At 51.7% G+C, this 18,755-nt stretch overlaps 5 protein-coding genes across 5 annotated transcripts; 3 read left to right on the forward strand and 2 right to left on the reverse strand.

Moving 5' to 3' along the window:
• Positions 1-1,669: 1,669 nt before the first annotated feature.
• PG985_006674 (amino acid permease) lies at positions 1,670-3,814 on the forward strand (the record flags this gene model as incomplete). The annotated part of the gene is made up of 5 exons (XM_066826443.1): positions 1,670-2,120; positions 2,192-2,399; positions 2,466-2,607; positions 2,653-2,675; positions 2,737-3,814. 5 exons carry the CDS (start codon positions 1,670-1,672, stop codon positions 3,812-3,814), a joined length of 1,902 nt encoding a protein of 633 aa, XP_066686050.1.
• Positions 3,815-4,748: 934 nt separating this feature from the next.
• Positions 4,749-6,561, reverse strand: PG985_006675 (uncharacterized protein; the record flags this gene model as incomplete). The annotated part of the gene is made up of 2 exons (XM_066826444.1): positions 4,749-6,191; positions 6,253-6,561. 2 exons carry the CDS (start codon positions 6,559-6,561, stop codon positions 4,749-4,751), a joined length of 1,752 nt encoding a protein of 583 aa, XP_066686051.1.
• A 1,929-nt stretch (positions 6,562-8,490) lies between these two features.
• PG985_006676 (uncharacterized protein) lies at positions 8,491-13,162 on the reverse strand (the record flags this gene model as incomplete). Its single annotated transcript, XM_066826445.1, has 3 exons — positions 8,491-11,738; positions 11,878-12,307; positions 12,356-13,162. 3 exons carry the CDS (start codon positions 13,160-13,162, stop codon positions 8,491-8,493), a joined length of 4,485 nt encoding a protein of 1,494 aa, XP_066686052.1.
• A 2,047-nt stretch (positions 13,163-15,209) lies between these two features.
• Positions 15,210-15,578, forward strand: PG985_006677 (uncharacterized protein; the record flags this gene model as incomplete). Its single annotated transcript, XM_066826446.1, has 1 exon — positions 15,210-15,578. The coding sequence occupies one exon, from the start codon at positions 15,210-15,212 to the stop codon at positions 15,576-15,578; it is 369 nt and encodes a 122-aa protein (XP_066686053.1).
• Positions 15,579-17,021: 1,443 nt separating this feature from the next.
• On the forward strand, positions 17,022-18,365 carry PG985_006678 (Ran GTPase-activating protein 1; the record flags this gene model as incomplete). The annotated part of the gene is made up of 2 exons (XM_066826447.1): positions 17,022-17,216; positions 17,295-18,365. 2 exons carry the CDS (start codon positions 17,022-17,024, stop codon positions 18,363-18,365), a joined length of 1,266 nt encoding a protein of 421 aa, XP_066686054.1.
• Between the last annotated feature and the right edge of the window lie 390 nt (positions 18,366-18,755).

The following is an 18,755-nucleotide window of genomic DNA, read 5'->3' on the forward strand; positions in this document are numbered from 1 at the left end:
TACGTTTTTAAAAAAAGGATTTATTTAAACGGATATTACCGTTATTAAAATTAATTAAAATAAAATAGAACGATAATTTAATTCGGTATAAATTAAAAATAATCGTTAAATATTAGCTTAATTACTAATATAATAAATACGATTATTTAATTAAATAGAAAATTATAACTATAAATTTAATATTTAAGAATTAAAAAATATTTTAAATAAATTAGAAAAGTTAATTAAAAAATATTAATATTATAAAAAAAGTAAATTAATATAAATCTTATTTTAAAAAATATAATATATTCTTTAATGTAATATATAATTTATATTATAAATTAAATTTAAATAATTAAAAAAATATCTTTAAAAAACCTTTATTAAAAATAATAATATATAAATTACGAATAAAATAAAGGTATATATAATACTTAAACGAGAACGTAATAAACTTTATAAAATAATAAAGGATTAAAATAAATATTTATAATAACGTTTTACGTTATTTATTTTTAAATATAATATAAATTAAGGGAAGACGATTAAAAGTTTTCTCCGTCGCCGGTATTTAATAGGTCCTAATAGGGGAACCTATTTAAATAAGATAAATAATGGGGGGAAATTAGGTACTAAATCCGATTAGGCAGGCGGTCCCTGGAGGCAGAAACGGTCCACCTTTTAAATCCATTCTACCCACTAGCTGATTAGCGCCTTTTTCTCTCTCTCCATCTTTCCGCGTATACATGAATACATCAGTATTTGCACCCCCTCAGTCGATCTATCATCTCAGCACCACGAACCTGGGAGGGGGGCATAGTCTCCACCAACTCCAGGGTGCTTATCGTTGGCGCCAGTAACATGGGTCAATCTATTTCTTCATGACCTCATGGGCTCAAGACACGTACAACTAAATGTTTACTGTCTGTCGGCGATCAAGTGCGGCAGCATATCAGTCGGGAATTGGGCGAGTATATGATGCTTAGCCATGCCATTCCTCAAGGTATTCCAAGAGTGGCCTGTGACACATGCATCAGCATGATGACATCCCCAAACCCCCACATTCCCCGAGCAAAGCTCCTGCAGTGTCGGGGTTGCAGTCAGAGTGGGCTGTGGGACTGAGACATCCCTGTGGGAGGACACCCGATGCGGTTTTGCTGCTGCAAGGTAAGGTAGGCGTCACTGGTATCGCCAGAGTCGCTTGACCGGCCATACGTGTACAGGAAGCTGTCGGGGCTGATAAGCGACATGACGGCCTCTGACGACCACTGTCCCCCAAAAGTCTTCTATAAACCACGGCCGTATGCGCATTTATTGTTCCAAGGCATATCATTGCACTTGACGGATACCAAGCTTGCAAATAGCATTACTATCTACCCTCAGTGTTAGCAAGAACACCTCGAAATCATAATTGGGGTCAACCGGCAACGGAGCGAAATGAGCAAGCGATAGGGCGCAGTCGTTCCAGCCGTCCTAGCGAGACAATTCGCATTGTGCAGGCACTCGTATCGCTTGAGGTCGCACCCTCGTGCGCGCGTGTGCCACCTGGCATGCCTTGATTTTCGTCGCGGGTATCCATCTATCCATTCCAGCCGCTTGATTGCTTCCTTTGTTTGAACCGGCGGACAGTCGTTGCGCCGCCACCACTTTCTCAGCCGCACCGCTGCCGGCGCACGCGCGGCGCAAGATGCCGTCCTCCAACCAAAGTAGCCCCAACAACCACGATATCGAGCTCAAGCTGTTCCCCATCAAGGAGGATTTCTCGTCGTCCATCGCGCAGGGCAGCAACGACACGATGCGGGAGCCCTTGTACGACGACTTTGCCACCGCGTCGGGCGGTTTGCATGGCCAGCAGCATCTCCACCATCCTTCGGCAACACCCCCGCGCTTCCTCCGTAGCTGGGCTGATGGCTTTCGGCGCGACCCTAACCAGCGCATCACGCCCAAGGATCCGATGTCCGAGATACTGGTGGCCGAGTCCGGCTCACTGCTGACCCAGCAGACCTCGCACAATGGCAGGAGCCCCTCGGGGCATTCTTATGACATGCGCATGGCAGCGCTTTCGACGGCGCAGAGTAGTCTCTTGCGGAGACTCAAGGGAAGGCATTTACAAATGATCGCGATCGGTGGCTCTATAGGTACGGCTTTCTCGAGTTTTGTGTAGTAAACCTTTGGAGGCGCAACCAGCTGACTCGGCATATCAACACAGGCACCGGTCTCTTTGTGGCTTCGGGTAGATCGCTGGAAGTAGGAGGCCCTGGCTCGCTGCTCCTTGCCTATCTTTTCGTCGGCACTATGCTGTATTTTACGGTGCAGGCCCTAGGTGAGCTAGCTGTCGCTTTCCCCGTGGCTGGTTCCTTCTCGGCGTATTCTACTCGGTTCATCGATCCATCGTGGGGCTTTGCGATGGGATGGAAGTGAGTTTCCCGTGCTGTAAAAGCATCACTATGACACCCGTTATTGGCCCGCTAACTATGGAGAAGCTATGCGTTGCAATGGCTTGTGGTCCTCCCCCTGGAGATTATTGCTGCGTCCATCACAATATCATTCTGGAATCCGGATATTAACAGAGCAATATTCGTCAGCATATTTCTCGTAATAATTGTCTTTATTAACCTCTTCGGTGTAAAGGGGTACGGAGAAGCCGAGTTTATTTTTGCTATTATCAAGGTAATAGCCGTAATAGGCTTCATGTAAGTTATCCCATGGCTTGTTGGCCCATTTAGCTACTTAAACTCACAAACCTTCTCCTAGACTACTAGGTGTCGTCTTAAATATAGGCGGCACTCCCAACGGGGGCTATATTGGGGTCTTATACTGGCACAGCCCCGGGGCTTTTCACAATGGCTTCAAGGGCCTCTGCACCGTATTCGTGCAGGCGGCCTTTGCTTTTGCCGGGACCGAGCTAGTCGGTCTTGCTGCCGCCGAGACCATGAACCCGCGAAAGTCGCTACCTACGGCCATCAAGCAGGTCTTCTGGCGCATCAGCCTGTTCTACATCGTGGCGCTGACCCTGGTGGGCCTGCTCGTCCCGTACGACGATAGTCGCCTGTTGCGGGGCGAAGGCAACAGCGACAAGATGACGGCGGCGGCGTCGCCCTTTGTCATCGCCATTGAGAACGCGGGCATCGAGGTGTTGCCCTCGGTCATGAACGTGGTCATCCTGATCGCGGTCCTCTCGGTGGGCAACTCGTCCGTGTTTGGGTCCTCGCGCACCCTCGCGGCGCTTGCCGACCAGAAGCAGGCGCCCAAAGTGCTCGCGTACGTAGACCGCCAGGGGCGGCCCCTCGTCGCCATCGTGGTGGCCTCCTCCATGGGCCTTCTGGCGTTCCTGGCGGACCTTGGCGCCCAGTCCACGGTGCTCGACTGGCTGCTCGCCATCTCGGGCCTCTCCTCCCTCTTCACCTGGGCCTCCATTTGCCTGGCTCACATCCGCTTCCGCCGCGCCTGGGCCGACCAGGGCCACAGCCTGTCGGAGCTCGCCTTCCGCTCCCAGTGTGGCGTCTGGGGCTCCTGGCTGGGCTTCGGCTTCAACCTCCTCGTCCTCGTCACCCAGTTCTGGGTCGGCGCCTGGCCCGTTGGCTGGCGCCTCAAGTCCCCCCGCCAGCTCGCCGAGAACTTCTTTCTGCAGTACATGGCCGTCCCCATCGTCATGGTCTTCTACGGCGCCCACCGCTTCTACTTTCGCCGCACCTCCGGGTTCGTCCGCACCCGCGACATCGATATCGACACGGGCCGCCGCGATTTCAACCTGCCTATTCTCGTGGCCCAAGAGGCGGAGGAGCGCAGAGGTTGGCCCAAGTGGAAGAAACTGTACAAGTTTCTCTGTTGATTGTGAGAGGCAAGATGGGACGCTTATATCGACCTTGTACTATGCGATGATGATGATGACGATGATGAATATAACGATCGATCAATGACGATGGCGAGGGGTAGCGGTCTCGTCGCGGAAGAACCAGGGGCCACATTATATACGCATCGCCCGAAGGCCTTGGGCCCGAGGGATGAGCAACCATTTTTGTATGTCGGGTTCAGCGGGGCGTCATAGGGCCAAAGACAGAATACCATGTAATATAAGAGTGTTTATGTAAATGGAGCCGTTCCACGCGAAAGGGAAAACTGATGGCCTGTGCAATTAATTCTCCAGTCGTACTTCTTATATAAGTACCGAAGATCTGAATCGACCTGGATCGTGTTGGTTTTCATGGCCGGAGCGTTAACAGTTGATCCGCTGATCGTTTTGGGACCCGAGAATGGGATTCTATCTAGCATTGGCGAGAAACCATATCATAATCCCTCGGTTAGAAAACGCCAGCATGGCAATGGTCATGCATCTATTGACGTCGGGCCGTAATGGCTCCCATCAAACGCGATCTCCAGGTACTATCGATCTGTAGAAACTAATATGTAACCTAACGCCCGAACAAATTGCGGTCTGCGATCCGGAGGGTATACAACCGCTCTCTCTCTCTCTCTCTCCCTCTTGATATTGAACAGGTATTCATACAACAGCTGGAAAGTGTTTATTCGCGCACCCTGCGCCAGCCTTCAAGGTACAAATATCTCTTAGATTGGCTTTGCCCCACGTACGCTCCCTCTGTCTGCTTCCGCTTCTCTTGAAGTCTAATAGCACAAAGAACGAGATACGTTTTCCATCCTGTTCAAGATCATGATTCGTGAATGGGCTTCATGAGGCATTTTACACTGTGAAACCCACGATGGAGATTTCATCGTCGTGGAGAGGTCCGCCCAGAACGGGGATTTGCCTAAAAATCCCAATTGAACCCTCCCGAGCTGGCTCCCTGTTTTCGGCCGGGCATAGGCTTGGCTGGCTTGGCCTCATCCTCATCTTCATCGCCGCCACCAAACAGCCAATCTCGGTTGGTGCCTTTGGCACCGCCCATGCCATCACCGCCAATATGGATACCTCGGCTGGTCGAACCTGCGCCTTTGTTGGTAGGCTTGGTAGGCTGGTTCTCTTTCTGAGCAGGCGAGGCATCGCTCATGGCGAACTGAGAACCGAAGATCGTGTTTCTGTTTTTCAGGTTGGTGATGTTACCGAGTGCTTCAGTGGAAGCATCGTCCTCGTCCTCTCCGCCCGTGGTCCTGTCTTTGTACAGTCCAGAGCCGGCATTCGAAGCGACACCGCGGGGTTTGGTCTGGCGCGGTGCAACAGGGGTGCCGTCATCTTGCATTTCAAAATGGACCTCAGCCGATGGGCGGGTTCTTTGCTGAGCAGGGCGCTCGTCCTCAGCTATGTCATCACCAGCGCCCCAGTGGCGCTCGTCCTGCTTGGCTCTTTGCAGAGTTCGAGTAGGCGCAACCTTTTGGGGCGTGACGAAGTCATCAAAAGACCACTGGCTGCCGTGGTTCGGGTTGCGAGGCTTGGGCTCACTCTCCTCGGCTAGTGCCTCTGGAGCATCAGAGCCGTCGCCAAACTCGAAGTGATCAAACCTCTTGGGATTCGGGCGGTAGAAAAGCTCTGGGCCCTTTCCGGCGTTGCCACCTTCATCCTCGTTGGTCTCAAACAAGCGGCTGGGCTGAAATTTCTTGTCGCCTCCCGCTTTGGGAGCAACTTTGAAAGGTGATTCGGAACGCTCGCGGGCATGCTCTTCGGCATCTCGGGACGCCTTGGATTGCTCTTCCCTCTCAAACAGGCGACTGGGCTGGAATTTCTTGTCTCCTCCAGCCTTGGGAGCAATGGTCTTGCTTGGCGACCTCGATCGCCCACGACCCGAGCTAGGGGATCCTTCTCCCTCGTCGTCTTCCTCCTCACCAACGATATCGTAGAAGCTTCTCTGGTTTGGTCGCGCTCCGCCTCTAGGGGAAACAACCGACGCTGCGGCAGCCCCTGCAGGTTCCTCTCCCAGGATCTCGTCGAAGCCGCGTTGCTTGGGTTTCACTCCACCTCGGGGGGATATGACAGACGCAATATTCTGGGTGCTCTCTTCGCGAGTCCCAAAGAGGGACGAGTTGCTGGGCTCGCCGCGAGGGCGCAAGGCAGGGTCTGCCTGTTTCTGGGATGAAGCGGCAGCGCTGACAGACTTGGTTGCGTTAGTGATCATCTTGATTTGCTCCTGACTATCGCGAATGGGCCAGTTGCGTCCTGTCTTTCCAATCACGTCGACCTGTTTCAGCATAGCCCCTTGGTCCCAGCTTTGACGAATCTGTACGATTCTGCCCTCGGCGTCGAAGGTGACTATGTGCATCTAGAGGCCGGGTTGGTTAGTTTAGCTGTCCACAACAACAAGAATGGTTCCGTGTACGTACAATAGGCAGGTTGACGGTGCGGTCTGCCAGGAAGTTGTCATCGAGCCCGGGCAGGTAGGTGCCACCACTTATAACGAACTCGATGGCAGTGTCGAATTCCATGGCCACCACATTGTCGGCCTCGATCGCAGTGAGGACATCTTCCTTCTTCTTCTTGATCTGGTTGCGCTGGCTGCTGAGGTGCTTGATGACCTCGGCAGCGGACCGGAATGTGGTGGTAGTGGTGATGTAGTGCAGCGTCGCATCGGTTGCGAGCAGGGCTGAGTTGGGGGCAGCGAGAAACTGCTTGTAGACACTCTGGAGCGACATGGTCGGGTCTGTCTGGAATTGCCTTGCTGTTGTTTTACACCGGCTTGGCCCCAAGTGTGGTGTATCCCTCTTGCGAGTGTTTGCGACAACAGTGGTTGGTTGTTTGCTGCGCAATGCGCCAGAGGTGGGATGCGGGATGCGATGGATGGTGGAGGATAAGATAGCTAAAGTAGGTAAACAGGTCGGGGTGCACTACTACCTCGAGCAATGCCACGCTACCTAGTCAAGTGGCCTGCAAAACACAGAACTAACGTAAGTATGTAGGTATCAGATCCCACAAAGTCTGGTGAGAAGGGGGGCGTTTGGGGGTGGAAAATTGGAAATCACAGCAAAACTAAGGCATAGGTTATTAACCTCACAGGAAGTTTGCTATGGGATGATGGCAGAGAGAAGGAGGAAATGTCCAAAAGGCCAGAAGAAATACACACGGGAGGCATCCAGACACATCCACACGGCCTGGTATTAAGGGTGGTGACCCGGCAATTATAGACGATTTTGCATCAAATCAAACCGATGTTTACATGTACCTACTGCCTACTTCGCAGCTAGGGTAAGCGTAATGTATGTACCTTACCTCTCCCGTCTTTGCTACTAGGAAGGAGGGAGGGGGAGCAGGAAGCTCCTTGCACCTGCTATCAATTGAACTAGGGAACTGCATACTAGAACAAGGAGGCCAACTGGGAAAGATCACCTACATCAATCAATCAGTTGGTTGGTTGCCCGTCAAAACTACACACACATCTTGGTTCTCTATAGTATTTCTCATATATACCTCCTACATCCTACCTACACAGTACTGTACCTAATATAGGTATGGTTGCGCGCAGCACACCCGCATTGCTGCAAGCCTGGTATGTGAACCGCTTTGAAAACGGGCTGGAACGATATATGACGCGCTTTTTGATCGGCTTCTTTGTTGTTGTTTATCGGGACTGAGCAAATCGGTACCTGCCTCTTCCACTTGCATCCTCCTCCCTCCCTTCCCGATTTGGCCTCCATGTCAACAACGCCCCATCAACGCACATACGATCCTATTAGATGCAGCGAGCCCCCAGCCAGTGAACGGGCTGGAATTTGGTCTAACTTGAAATTGTGAGGACCTGCCCGGGGGGGCTGAATTAGAGGCCCCGCTCCCAGGTTAAGAAAGAAGAAGAAAAACTGGCTTACATGCAGCAAGTTTAATGCGCCCCCCCTGCAGCAGAGCAGGCAGTCCGTCCTGTGGAAGCAGGCACCACTGGTCATTCATGCATGTATTCTATGTAAGTAGTGACTAGTGACTGTGAATTGATGCCATACCTAGAAGGTGGTGAAGCATGTCACATTTGCCACGGGCCGGCCTGTTGTTGTTGGCCTCTCCTCTGGTATCACGACCCTTGCTCCAGCATGCATGGTGCGCTTCTCTCTCTCTCTCTCTCTCTCTCATTCTCTACGTACATGTACATACTTGCGGCCCGTTAGTGCGATTCACTGGAAATTGTATTGCGTACACCTCCAACTTCCTACTGCGACGCATAGTGCTGGACAAATGAAGGGTCTTTGTACGACTGTCAGAAGACTCATGTCAGTGGTGAGACCCCACGTGTGCGCATGTGGAGCGTTCGGAACTGGTCAAGATACGTGGAGACTGTCTGTTCCCCAAGAAGGCAAATGGCCCACGAGTTCAGGATGTTTCATCTCAGTTGCAGGGATCCTCTGTTTCAGCCATTGAAACTAGGGCATCAACTCGTTATGCCCCAAATTATTCGTACAGTACCTGGCCGTTAGTCCCAGGCGGACAAAGAGCACAAGTTTATAATTTGGGCTTTTCAATCCTACTCGCTATTGATATTCCCCTGTTACAAATGATACGGTACTTGGCGCTCACACTCACTGTCCCTCCTATCGGTAGTACATAGGTTGTCAACGACGCCGCGGTGCGCTCCCCGATAGTCACCGATAACGTACAGGTGTCTCCGGATTAGGTGGAACTGACCCGAATCTCAGATCGTACTCTTCATGATGAAGAGACCCGGACTCGCGAGCTTCCTCCCCCAGCGGACGCCTTAGGATACGCTCGCTGCCCGGTGGTGGTTCGTGGGATGATGACAGTGTGGTGGTCTCGTGACCATAATGAGTGCCCGAACCCGCTTCACGATACTCGAGTCGTCGCGGGCCGGCGTATGCGGCACCCATCTCGCGTCGGACCGGCCGGCGAATGAAATACTCGCCCCCGGCATCACGCATCCTGACTAATTCGTAGGTTTCGACGTATTGGACGCGTACCTGTTCTCGACGCACGCCCGGGTTGTCCGCATACCCGTCGTTGCTGACTCTACGTAGCACCTGATCGCCTCGCTCTCCTGCTAGATGGCCCCGCGATGAGCCATCGTGGCGCGAATGCTCCATTGCCGTGTCATACACTGTCGCAACTGGCCCAACGAGCCGACCTTCATCATAGCTTGGAGTCAAGGCTGGTGGGGTGTGAAGTGTAGGCTGCCTTTGAGCCTGAGCATTATGTTCTCGGTAGTGCATCGCCTGTAGACGACCGCCGTCTCTATCACTGCTTGGTAGTGATGTACGCTCGTATGAGGCAACCCTCGAGTGCGTGGCCTGACTGGAAGGGTGTGCCAGATCGGCAGGTTGACTGACCCGGAAATGATGCGGTTCACAGATTGTCTGGCGGTTGCCCATCGCCTCTCTTCGCGCCACGTCAGGATTCGGACAGGCTTGCTGGTCCAAATGCGACTCCAGGCTAGCAAACAAGTTGACGTCAGGGTCTATTTCCGTAGTCCTAGTTGTAACCCACGGAGCATCATGATCCACTGTATGTATCGACACTGGCGGAGAGGATGATTTCTTGATCCGTTTTGCCATTTGGCTCGTTCCTTCGCTCCTGGAGCTGTTCCTTTTCTTTCCCATATGTGCACCAGAATTCGAGACCAAACGCGCTGTTTCTCGCCGTTCGGCAGCCCACATTGCCCGGATGGCTTCCTCTTGGCGCGACTCCTCGGCTTCAGCATCTCCATCCCTTTCGTCGTGGCTGCTATTTTCAACCTTGCCCGTCACGTCATTGCGCTTAGCATTGCCCTTTCGTTTTGAGTTACTGTGGTTGGGGCCCTTCCGCTTCTCCTTCAAATTGGAATTTCGATCATGGCCTCTCCCGTGCAACTCTGGTTTGGGTGCTACAGTTAGCCTAACGCCGGATTCGGGGAACGGATCAGGCGAGCGGGATACGACGGCCTGGTATTCCTGATTATGATCATTTTGATTCGAGATGTATCTGTTTTCCGGGAACAGACCTGTCTCATAACGACTTGAAGTATTCGAATATCCAGCATCAACTGTTACAGAGGGTGCTGCGACAGTGTTTCCATGCCCGTCATAGTAGGCGTCCGTGATAGTAGGAGGGTAGATTCCAGTAACAATCCATTGCGAGCCCGGTTGATGTGTCTCTAGAGGCTGGCGATGAGTAAGCGATGTCGTAAGTTCGGGAAAGGCTTCAGCGACTAGAGCCTGTTTCTGGGCATCCATCTCTGCCATGTTCTGCAATCCACTCAGGTCAGGAACATATATCATGTCCACTGTCCAATCAAGGAAGGGTGCACCCGAACTCTGAAATGGACCGACGTGGCTTTGTTGAAAATGGTTCGCTAGCTGTGGGAGTGAAAATGTTCGCATCTCTACTTCAGCTCCATTGTCAAGGTGTAAATGGCAAGCTTTGCACTGTAAACCGTTGACATTGCGAACAGGCCGCATGTCTTTCTTGTTCGACAGTCCGTCGGTGAACATTGCCAAAGGTGGGCTCTCGGAGAACCGTATTCTGTATCGTTTTGTCAAATGAAAGATGACGATATAAACCCGAATATTTCCTGGCAGGTCCTTCAAATTCGCCAAGGCCATCCACACATCGCGCGAGTTGAAGGCCAGATCTTCAAGCTGTGCACGGATTTTGTCTTCGGAATAGAGACCATACTCAGCCTGGCTTCTCTGGTACGCGGTAATGTTGTTGTGTTCGTAAGGGCCAGGAAAATATTGCTGTTGCTGATAAAACGGTGTAATAGGGGGCGGCATATGCGGCTGAGGTATTGCTGGCCGCTCATAAGGGGTCTGGTAGGATGGATTATAGGATGGCGGAATTGGGAATGGTGATTGAGAGGCTGGATATTGAGGATACTGTGGATGCTGCTGATATCCATAGTCGGGTCGATAGGGAGGAGCTCCGTAACCCAGGGCACCTTGGAGAGGAGGTGGATGGGTTGGAGGCAAGTTATGGAACGGCGCTTGCGCCAAGTAGTGTTGTGGATAAATCCCAGGGTTTGAAGTAGGCGTACTAGCCGCAGGTTGCGTAGGCTTAGAGAGAGGATCAGGGTGGAAAGGAGGCGTTGCAGGCCATTCTGATCTCCAATAAACAACTATATTTCCCAGGCTTAGAGAACTCGTATGCTTGGCGGCGTAGTGTTGAATGACTCCTTCAAACCCATACGCCTTCGAGTTCACGTCGCATCCGTTGCAGAGAAACAGCTCTTTTCGATAAGACTCAGTGAGCGGCTTAATCTTCACCTCGAAAAGCCACTTCATATTCTCCAGAGTCAATTTTTGAGTGAAGGGTTCCTCGGCAGGATCACGTGTTGGCTCTCGGCCAGCAGCGTGAGCAGCAGCAGCGTCTTTAGCCACATCTGCGTAGAATCTGTTCCGGACATACAATAGCACGTCGGCGGCAAATTTTGGGCAGCTGTCCTTCTTGACTTTGTTGCCATCATGCCAGGCTTTTTTGATGGTCTCATCCGCATATTCCGAGATCCTTGCTCGTAGAGGTGCCTGGGCGTCATCCCAGTCTTTGTCGACAAGTTCCTTCGACTCACGATGCGCCCCACTGCTATCGCAGCGATCTTCCACCGCCACCCGAGCATCCTTCGAATGGGTAGCGTGTTTCTGGTTCCTCGAGTCTCGTGCTTCTGCGTCCTCGCGTTGAGCTAGTAAGCGCGGCTTCAATAGATCCCACGCGTTGTTATCCAAGGGTTGGATGATCTGAAGAGCAGCTTGGAATGATGGTATGTGTGCCAAGACACTTGGCATAAGAGGAGGGTCAAGAAGTGCAGCTCTGCGTTCTATCTCCAGTCGTCGAGCAGCCTTCATCTCCTGTATCTCTTCCTGGGTCCTGGGACGGTTCGGTATAGGGCGAGAGAAAGGTTCTTGATCTAGATACCAAGTAAGCAGTGGTCAGGGCCAGCTTTGATGGCTGCGTTTAATCGGACTCACTATGGGCCACATTATGTGACGTAGCAAAGTTTGGGTGTGTGTCTGCTGGTGGTGTAGTATAGACCGGGATATACTGACCAGTTGATGACTGGGCCTTGCCATCATAGGGTACTTTGCTGGATGCCGCCAAGGGTGTCACATCATGCCTTGAGTTCCGGGGGGGTTCAACTTGCGCTTGGCATTGCATTTTCCGCATTTGCGCAACTCCTCCCGCGAACTCCCATTTCTCCCATCGACTTGAGTCACCGCGAAGCTCTTTGCCTCGATCCTCAAGACCCTTTAGCCATTCCTCTGCAGTAGCTGGCCCCATAGCTTTCACTGTGGCAAATTCTTCTTGGAGCTCTTCAACATGCCTGGTAAAGAACAATTTTGTGAGCTTCACATCACTATGGCCTTGCCCAATCTGAAGAGCCCCTGGCGATAGTATAGTTGTGTCTTCGGTAATAAGCACAGAAGGGAGGGCCGGTATGATGAGAGAGGGCACGGATGATAGAAGCAAGTCAATTTCCTGCTCCAAATGTTAGGCCTTGACTTTTCAATGCCAGGCAATACGCACCTTAAGAGACCGGTCTAGAAGGCAAGGGCCACAAGAGCTCACTGCGAATGGCCATACAATGCTGACCCCATGCGCGCCTGGGCCAAGGCGCGTCTTGTGGGTTGAGCTGATTGGGCTTGGTGGCTCACGCTTACCACAAAATTGGCACTTTCTGCAGCAAGCAAGCCTCCACATTTGGAGTTCAGTATGGTTTCTCAGAGGGGCAGGCATCCGGGGCCAGGATCGCCTTCTTGATGTTTGCCATATCACATCTGGCCTCAAAGTTGAGAGGTCGCTTTTGTGCTCATCAACAGGGGATGAAGGGTTCAGATAGGAATGAAAGGCCCTGTTGGTCAATAGGAGGTTACCCAGTTCTCTCGGGGAGGCGAATGTGAAGATGCGTTGCCAGATATCTGCGGGCAACAAAGACCTATCATTGCCGGGAGACGATGGAGGAGCTGACTGTTGCAGCAGAGCACCGGCCAAGGTTTCTTCCACCTTGGGTTTCTTTGCCATCTGCTCTGTCTCTGGCATGGAGTCCTCATCGAGGGAAGATTTCCTTTTCCTTGTTTCCGAATCCGTCTCACTCGACTGGTGCACAAGAGTAGAAGTTGCAGTGGCAGCAGTTTCGCTCGTCTTGAACCGATCAGAGAAGCTGCGTCCACCAACATCTGCAGCAGACAGTGTTGGGATGTTGGGAGTGGAACTATCATCTGGCCTTCCGACGCCATCAATGAGTTGTGTGGTCGACGACTGATCATCCCTTTCTGCATTAGGAGAAGCAGGGGCAACAACGTCAAACGACGCTTGTTCGCTGGAGCCAGCCATTTCGCCGTCGCCGCCCCCTATACCTGCCAATATCTAGATCCGACACCAAAGAGCCGATGTACCTGAGCTTGACAGCGGATGGGATACCAAGCTCGGTTGCAGCAATAGTCAATGACTTTCTACTTATGAGTGTCGCAGATGGCACACCGATGGGGGTGCTTTGATGGAATATACACAACCGAGAGATCCTCAATGAACACTTGTCATGGAGGCAGAAGCACTACTTTAGCCTTGCGTCCCAGGCAAGTGCAAGAGAATGCTGGCAAGGCAGGTCACAACTCGCTGCATGAAATAGTTGTGGCTCGACTTGACAGACAAAAAAGTTCAAGGGTGAAGTGGTGAGCTAGCAGGGCTAACACGAGGGTTGGTTTGTGCTTGGGCACAGCGAACATTGGCAGGCCTGATGTAGTTGTAGGTCTCTATGCGCCTCTCTACTTTGGGAGGTGTGCCTGGCAGCGATGAGAGGGACTGACTGGGGACAGTGGACTTGAGATATGCATGGCAAACACTCAGTACTGCTAGGGGGGGGGAGGGGGGGCAAGGCTTCGACAAGAACGGGCTTGTGGAACGCGAGAGCCAGTTGTTTGTTAACAGTCCGTCAAGGCGCTAGAATGTTTCGGCGGAAAGACAGAACAGGAATCCTTTGTGGAAGGTTGAGGTGTTTTGAGGGTTTGGTTGATAAAGTTACAGATGTTTGGCAATCAATCGTCGTTGGTTTTCCCTCTCCCTGGGAGCATCTTATGCATCGCGCGATAAGGCAGTGGTGGTGAGGCTCAATTCAAATGCATGGACTTTGGCATGCAAAAGTTACTTTGCCCATTACCTGAAGGTGGAAAGTTGATCCGACTGGGATCCGACTGGTTTGGGTGACTGGGCTAGATCCACTTTGCACAACGGCCCTAAGTATATGTATTCAATGCATAAATCCAGCAGAATGCATAAACCGTTGGACATATCTCAATGCACCTTGGATATCCATGTATTATTCAAAGAGGTTAACATCACTGAAGTATGAACATATCGCCTTGGTGATTTTGGTTACTGATTCGATAAAGGGGCTATCTTGTCGACCCATGTAGTTGCTCCCCATCGTTACGTTATGGGGACTTTCGGTCTTGAGGATGTTGTGCTGGACGGCTTGGCGCTCATTGTGAATCCATGTTTCCATTCGTCTGGCCCATTGCTCTCATGTCGTCCCGGAGGCTCTCAGCCCGGCGCTGGCCGCCAAATATGTACTGGACGTACTCCATGATGGTTGTGATCATAAGACCAACCTTATTTCACTCTTCTCTAACTGAAATTACATTGGGATTCAGTGGTCGTTGGCCCAATAGCGTATACAGGGGGTTCAACGCCCTGGAAATGGGTTGCCGGTACGCCTCAGTCCCTGTTCCTCAGCCTCTAGGCATGGTCTTTAAGCCGGCCGAGTCAATGAACAGCTTCTATAATCAGGACGTGTACCTCCCCACAACTGGGATACCTGGCGTTACACTATCGAAAGCCGGGAGATCATATGGGACAACGCTACCGTCGACTTTGTTGCCCAATTGCAACCGCACTTGACCCATCTTCGAGCGATTTCAAAAGAATATTAGCCCGGAGCATGGTCTTCACACGTGGTGAACTAAATGCACGAAATATAATGGTTTGATCGAGTCACAGGGCCGGATGGAACCAGAAGCTGGAAACTCATGGGGATTTTCGGCTGGGGGTTCTCAGGCTACTACGCTGAGTATTGGAACTGAAGTGGGCAATACCATACAATATCTACATGTACCTGTTATACAAGTGATACATACGTTATGTGCTGTAAGTAACAGAACTACAAACTTTAGTAACACAGGCAGGGCCATACTGACAGATTGGCCTCTCTAAATAGTACTATGCAGTAAAAGAGTAGTAATTTTCAACCGAGCACTCAGCCAACCAACATTTCGAACATCTCATGCTTAACCAGCTCATTGAATTGCACAGGCCAGTAATTGGATTCGGAGAAATCAAATTACCTCTTCACCAATACATCCTCATTATCCCATAGACATTTACCATGGATCTTCCTGTACAGGTTATATCCCCTACGACGATTCATACCCACACGGTGGTACTCTTGCATGGGCGTGGAGACCACACACAAGACTTCATGTCTTCACTATACCATTCACGGGACTCGCGCAAACAGTCGCTGCTCGAGTCTTTCCCCTCCTTCCGCTGGGTGTTCCCACAGGCTCAGATGAGAGCATGTGCGGCATTTCCCGGGCAGCACATGACGCAGTGGTTCGATACTCGTAACACTGCCGACTTTTCGGAGCAGGAAGACCTGCAGGCAATCGGCCTACGGGAGAGCGTGACGGGCTTGCGGGCCGTTCTGGAGCGCGAGGCAGCCGTCTTGGACGGTCGGTGGGATCTTCTCGTGTGAACCGGGATTAGCCAGGGCGCGGCGACCAGCGTGCACACGCTCCTGAGTCTGAACCTGCCTCCGTCTGCCGACAAGACTGGACCGCGTCGCCTTGGCGCTTTCATCGGCTTCTCATGCCGGATGCCCTTTCCTGGAAGGTCACTCGCGGACACTAGGAAGGTTCTGGGCTTGGAAGGAGTCCCTGATCATGACGAGATCATCCGCAATACCCCTGTGTTGCTGGAGCATTGCGCATTGCTCCGATGACCGTACCGTGTTAGTAGAAGGCGGTCGGAATCTACAAGATGCGCTGCAGAAGTTTGGGGCTCAAGTTGCATGGAGGGAATATCCCCAAGGGGGCCACTGGTTTAACTCGCCGGCCGGGGTCGACGACACGATACAATTTCTGAGTGCACCAGCCCCCGACCGAAGCGATGGACTTGTTATAATATTATACTTGCTTTATATAGGGCAAATGCCCAATCGGTCAAGTAATGCCTTCGAGATTATTTACACAAGCTTCCATGGGTAAGGCAGCCTTACCTAGACGTTTGATGTATTACCTAGATAATCATGCGTCTTCCTCATCGCTATGCCAAAACAAGGGGCTGCCTCGTGTTCTGATGGCAGATAGATAGTTCACTGAATAAATGATTTACATGTCTAAAAATCCAATGAGAATCTGGCCTTTTGATATGGAAGCCATAGGAAGCCATGTACCTGAGTTGATTTGGAGTATAATGTAGATAGATAGGTATGCACAACTGCATGTCTTTCATAAAACTGCTGGCACTTGCAGTTGTTTGTCACGTGCTGATAATCTCCGATGTGACGGAGCTAAGCCAAAACCAAAAGCTGGTAACATTCAATGAGCCTTGGCTGCGAACTCCCGTAACGTTTCCCCTTGCATGAACAAAGAGCTGCTAGCCAACCCAAAATCCTAACGCATACCAGCACAATGCGTTCCTGAATCCCTAGGGCATTTTCCAGATGATGGAGGCATATATCAACACGCTCAAGTACATGTAGGTATCCAAATGGACCAAATCGCTACGAACATGACTGGATGCTATTGAACTTTAGGTACCTTTGCTTGATTCCATTCCGTACTCGGTGACCTCCTTTCCAACGGGCAAGTGTTAATTTGGCCAAAAACCTCTAGCCGCTGGGCTAAGTACCAAGTAAGAGGAATTTCGGGCGCGTTGCCAGGTGCTACCCAAAGGAAAGGGCCAAATGACCCCTCCCCCGCCTTAACCCGCTAATTTGGCCTTCGAAATTGTACCATGATAATCTCCTCGGGCGGCCCTCTCAATGCGATTTCTTCTACTGTTTTGAAACCCATACATTGGTTGATTTGTCACGCTCGCAACTTGGTCCCTTGAATTCTATACTATCTCCTTACGTTCTGCTTTTCGCTCCCCGCCATCGTTTCTGTGCCGCGTTAACACAAGAGAACACAACAACATGGCTGCCTTCACAAAGGTCTTTTCGCTCGAGGGCAAGGGCTTGAAGCTCGACACTGCCGAGGACTTGGAGGCGCACATCGCCGACCTGAAGTCCATGGAGGATGTCGAGGAGGTCAGGATGCTCGGCAACACGCTTGGTATCGGCGCATGCAAGCGCTTGGGTGAGGTTCTTGCCACCAAGAAATCGCTCCAGGTAGGATGCCCACCCCCACGTGCCCCTTGCCCGGTTAGGCACAGCCAACGCTAACTGCCTTCTTTTCCATTGTTGCAGTCTGCGAACCTCGCCGATATCTTCACCGGCCGACTTCTCAACGAAATTCCCGAGGCGCTGTCTTACCTCCTCACATCCATCCTCAACCTGCCGAACCTTCGCACCATTAACCTGAACGACAACGCCTTTGGAGTCAACACTGTCGCTCCCCTGGTCCCGTTCCTGTCGAGCCACGTGCCTCTGCAACACCTCTACCTGAACAACAACGGCCTGGGCCCCCAAGCCGGCATCATCGTCGCTGATGCGCTGTCCGAGCTCCATGGCAAGAAGGAGGCCGCCCGCAAGGAGGGCAGGGACGTTCCCGACCTAGAGACTGTTATTTGCGGTCGCAACCGTCTGGAGAACGGCAGCATGCTTGCCTGGGCAAAGACCTTCAGTCTCCACAACAAGGTCAAGGAGATCAAGATGGTCCAGAACGGCATCCGACAAGAGGGTATCTCGCACCTCCTGAGCGAAGGTCTCAACCACACTACCCTCCTAAACGTCCTCGATCTCCAGGACAACACCTTCACCTTGAAGGCCGCCAAGCCCTTGTCCAGGGTTGTCTCGAAATGGACCGAGATTCAAGAGCTCGGCATCGGCGACTCCTTGTTGGGTGCCAAGGGCGCCGTCCTGCTCGCAAACGCCCTCACGCTTGGCAAGAACCCCAAGCTCGAGATCCTGCGCTTGCAGTACAACGAAATCACCGCACCTGGTGTCAAAGCACTTGCCGAGGCCGCCAAGGACGGTCTTCCTGCCCTCAAGAAGCTCGAGCTGAATGGCAACAAGTTCGAAGAGGAGGACCCGTCGGTTTCTGCCCTGAAGGACCTTCTCGAAGAGCGCAAGGAAAAGCTCGGCGGTGACGTTGTGGATGAAGATGCCTGGGGTCTCGACAGCCTGAGCGACCTCGAGGAGCTCGACTCGGACGAGGAAGAGGAGGAAGAGGAGGAAGAGGAAGAAGAAATCGAGCCCGAGGAGAGAGCCGAGAAGCTGGTTAAGGAGGCCGAGGAAGCCCAGGAGGAGCCCACTGTCCAACTCAAAGACAAGGATGTCGATGCCTTGGCGGCTAAGCTGGAGAAGACAAACATCTGAACGTGCGCGGATGGGATATATGATGACGAAACATAGAGACCACGATCGATACCCTGGACACCCACACTGTAGTGGTATGGAAAGCAGAAGCTAATGAAAGAAACAACTCAACGCATTGGCAAAGTAGTGAGCATAAAATCGTGACTCGTCCCGGCTCACTCAGAAATGGCAATATTTCTCATATACTAGAGTAAGTAGTAACGAGTTGCAAGGTCCTCGCTGGCTGGCTATGTACAGATCCGCTCTACAAACCCCACCCAACGTCTATCCTCCCCAGCCTCTCTCTTTCTCACTCACAAACTCACCCGCACGTACACACGACCCCCTATCGACACAGGCAGGTGAGTTCCTCCTTATATCTAGTTGTACATTCGCAAGGTAAAACAGAAG

The sequence above is a fragment of the Apiospora marii genome (genome assembly GCF_038362585.1).
Source record: "Apiospora marii strain CBS 49790 chromosome Unknown utg000004l_segment0_segment0, whole genome shotgun sequence".
NCBI lineage: Eukaryota > Fungi > Ascomycota > Sordariomycetes > Amphisphaeriales > Apiosporaceae > Apiospora > Apiospora marii.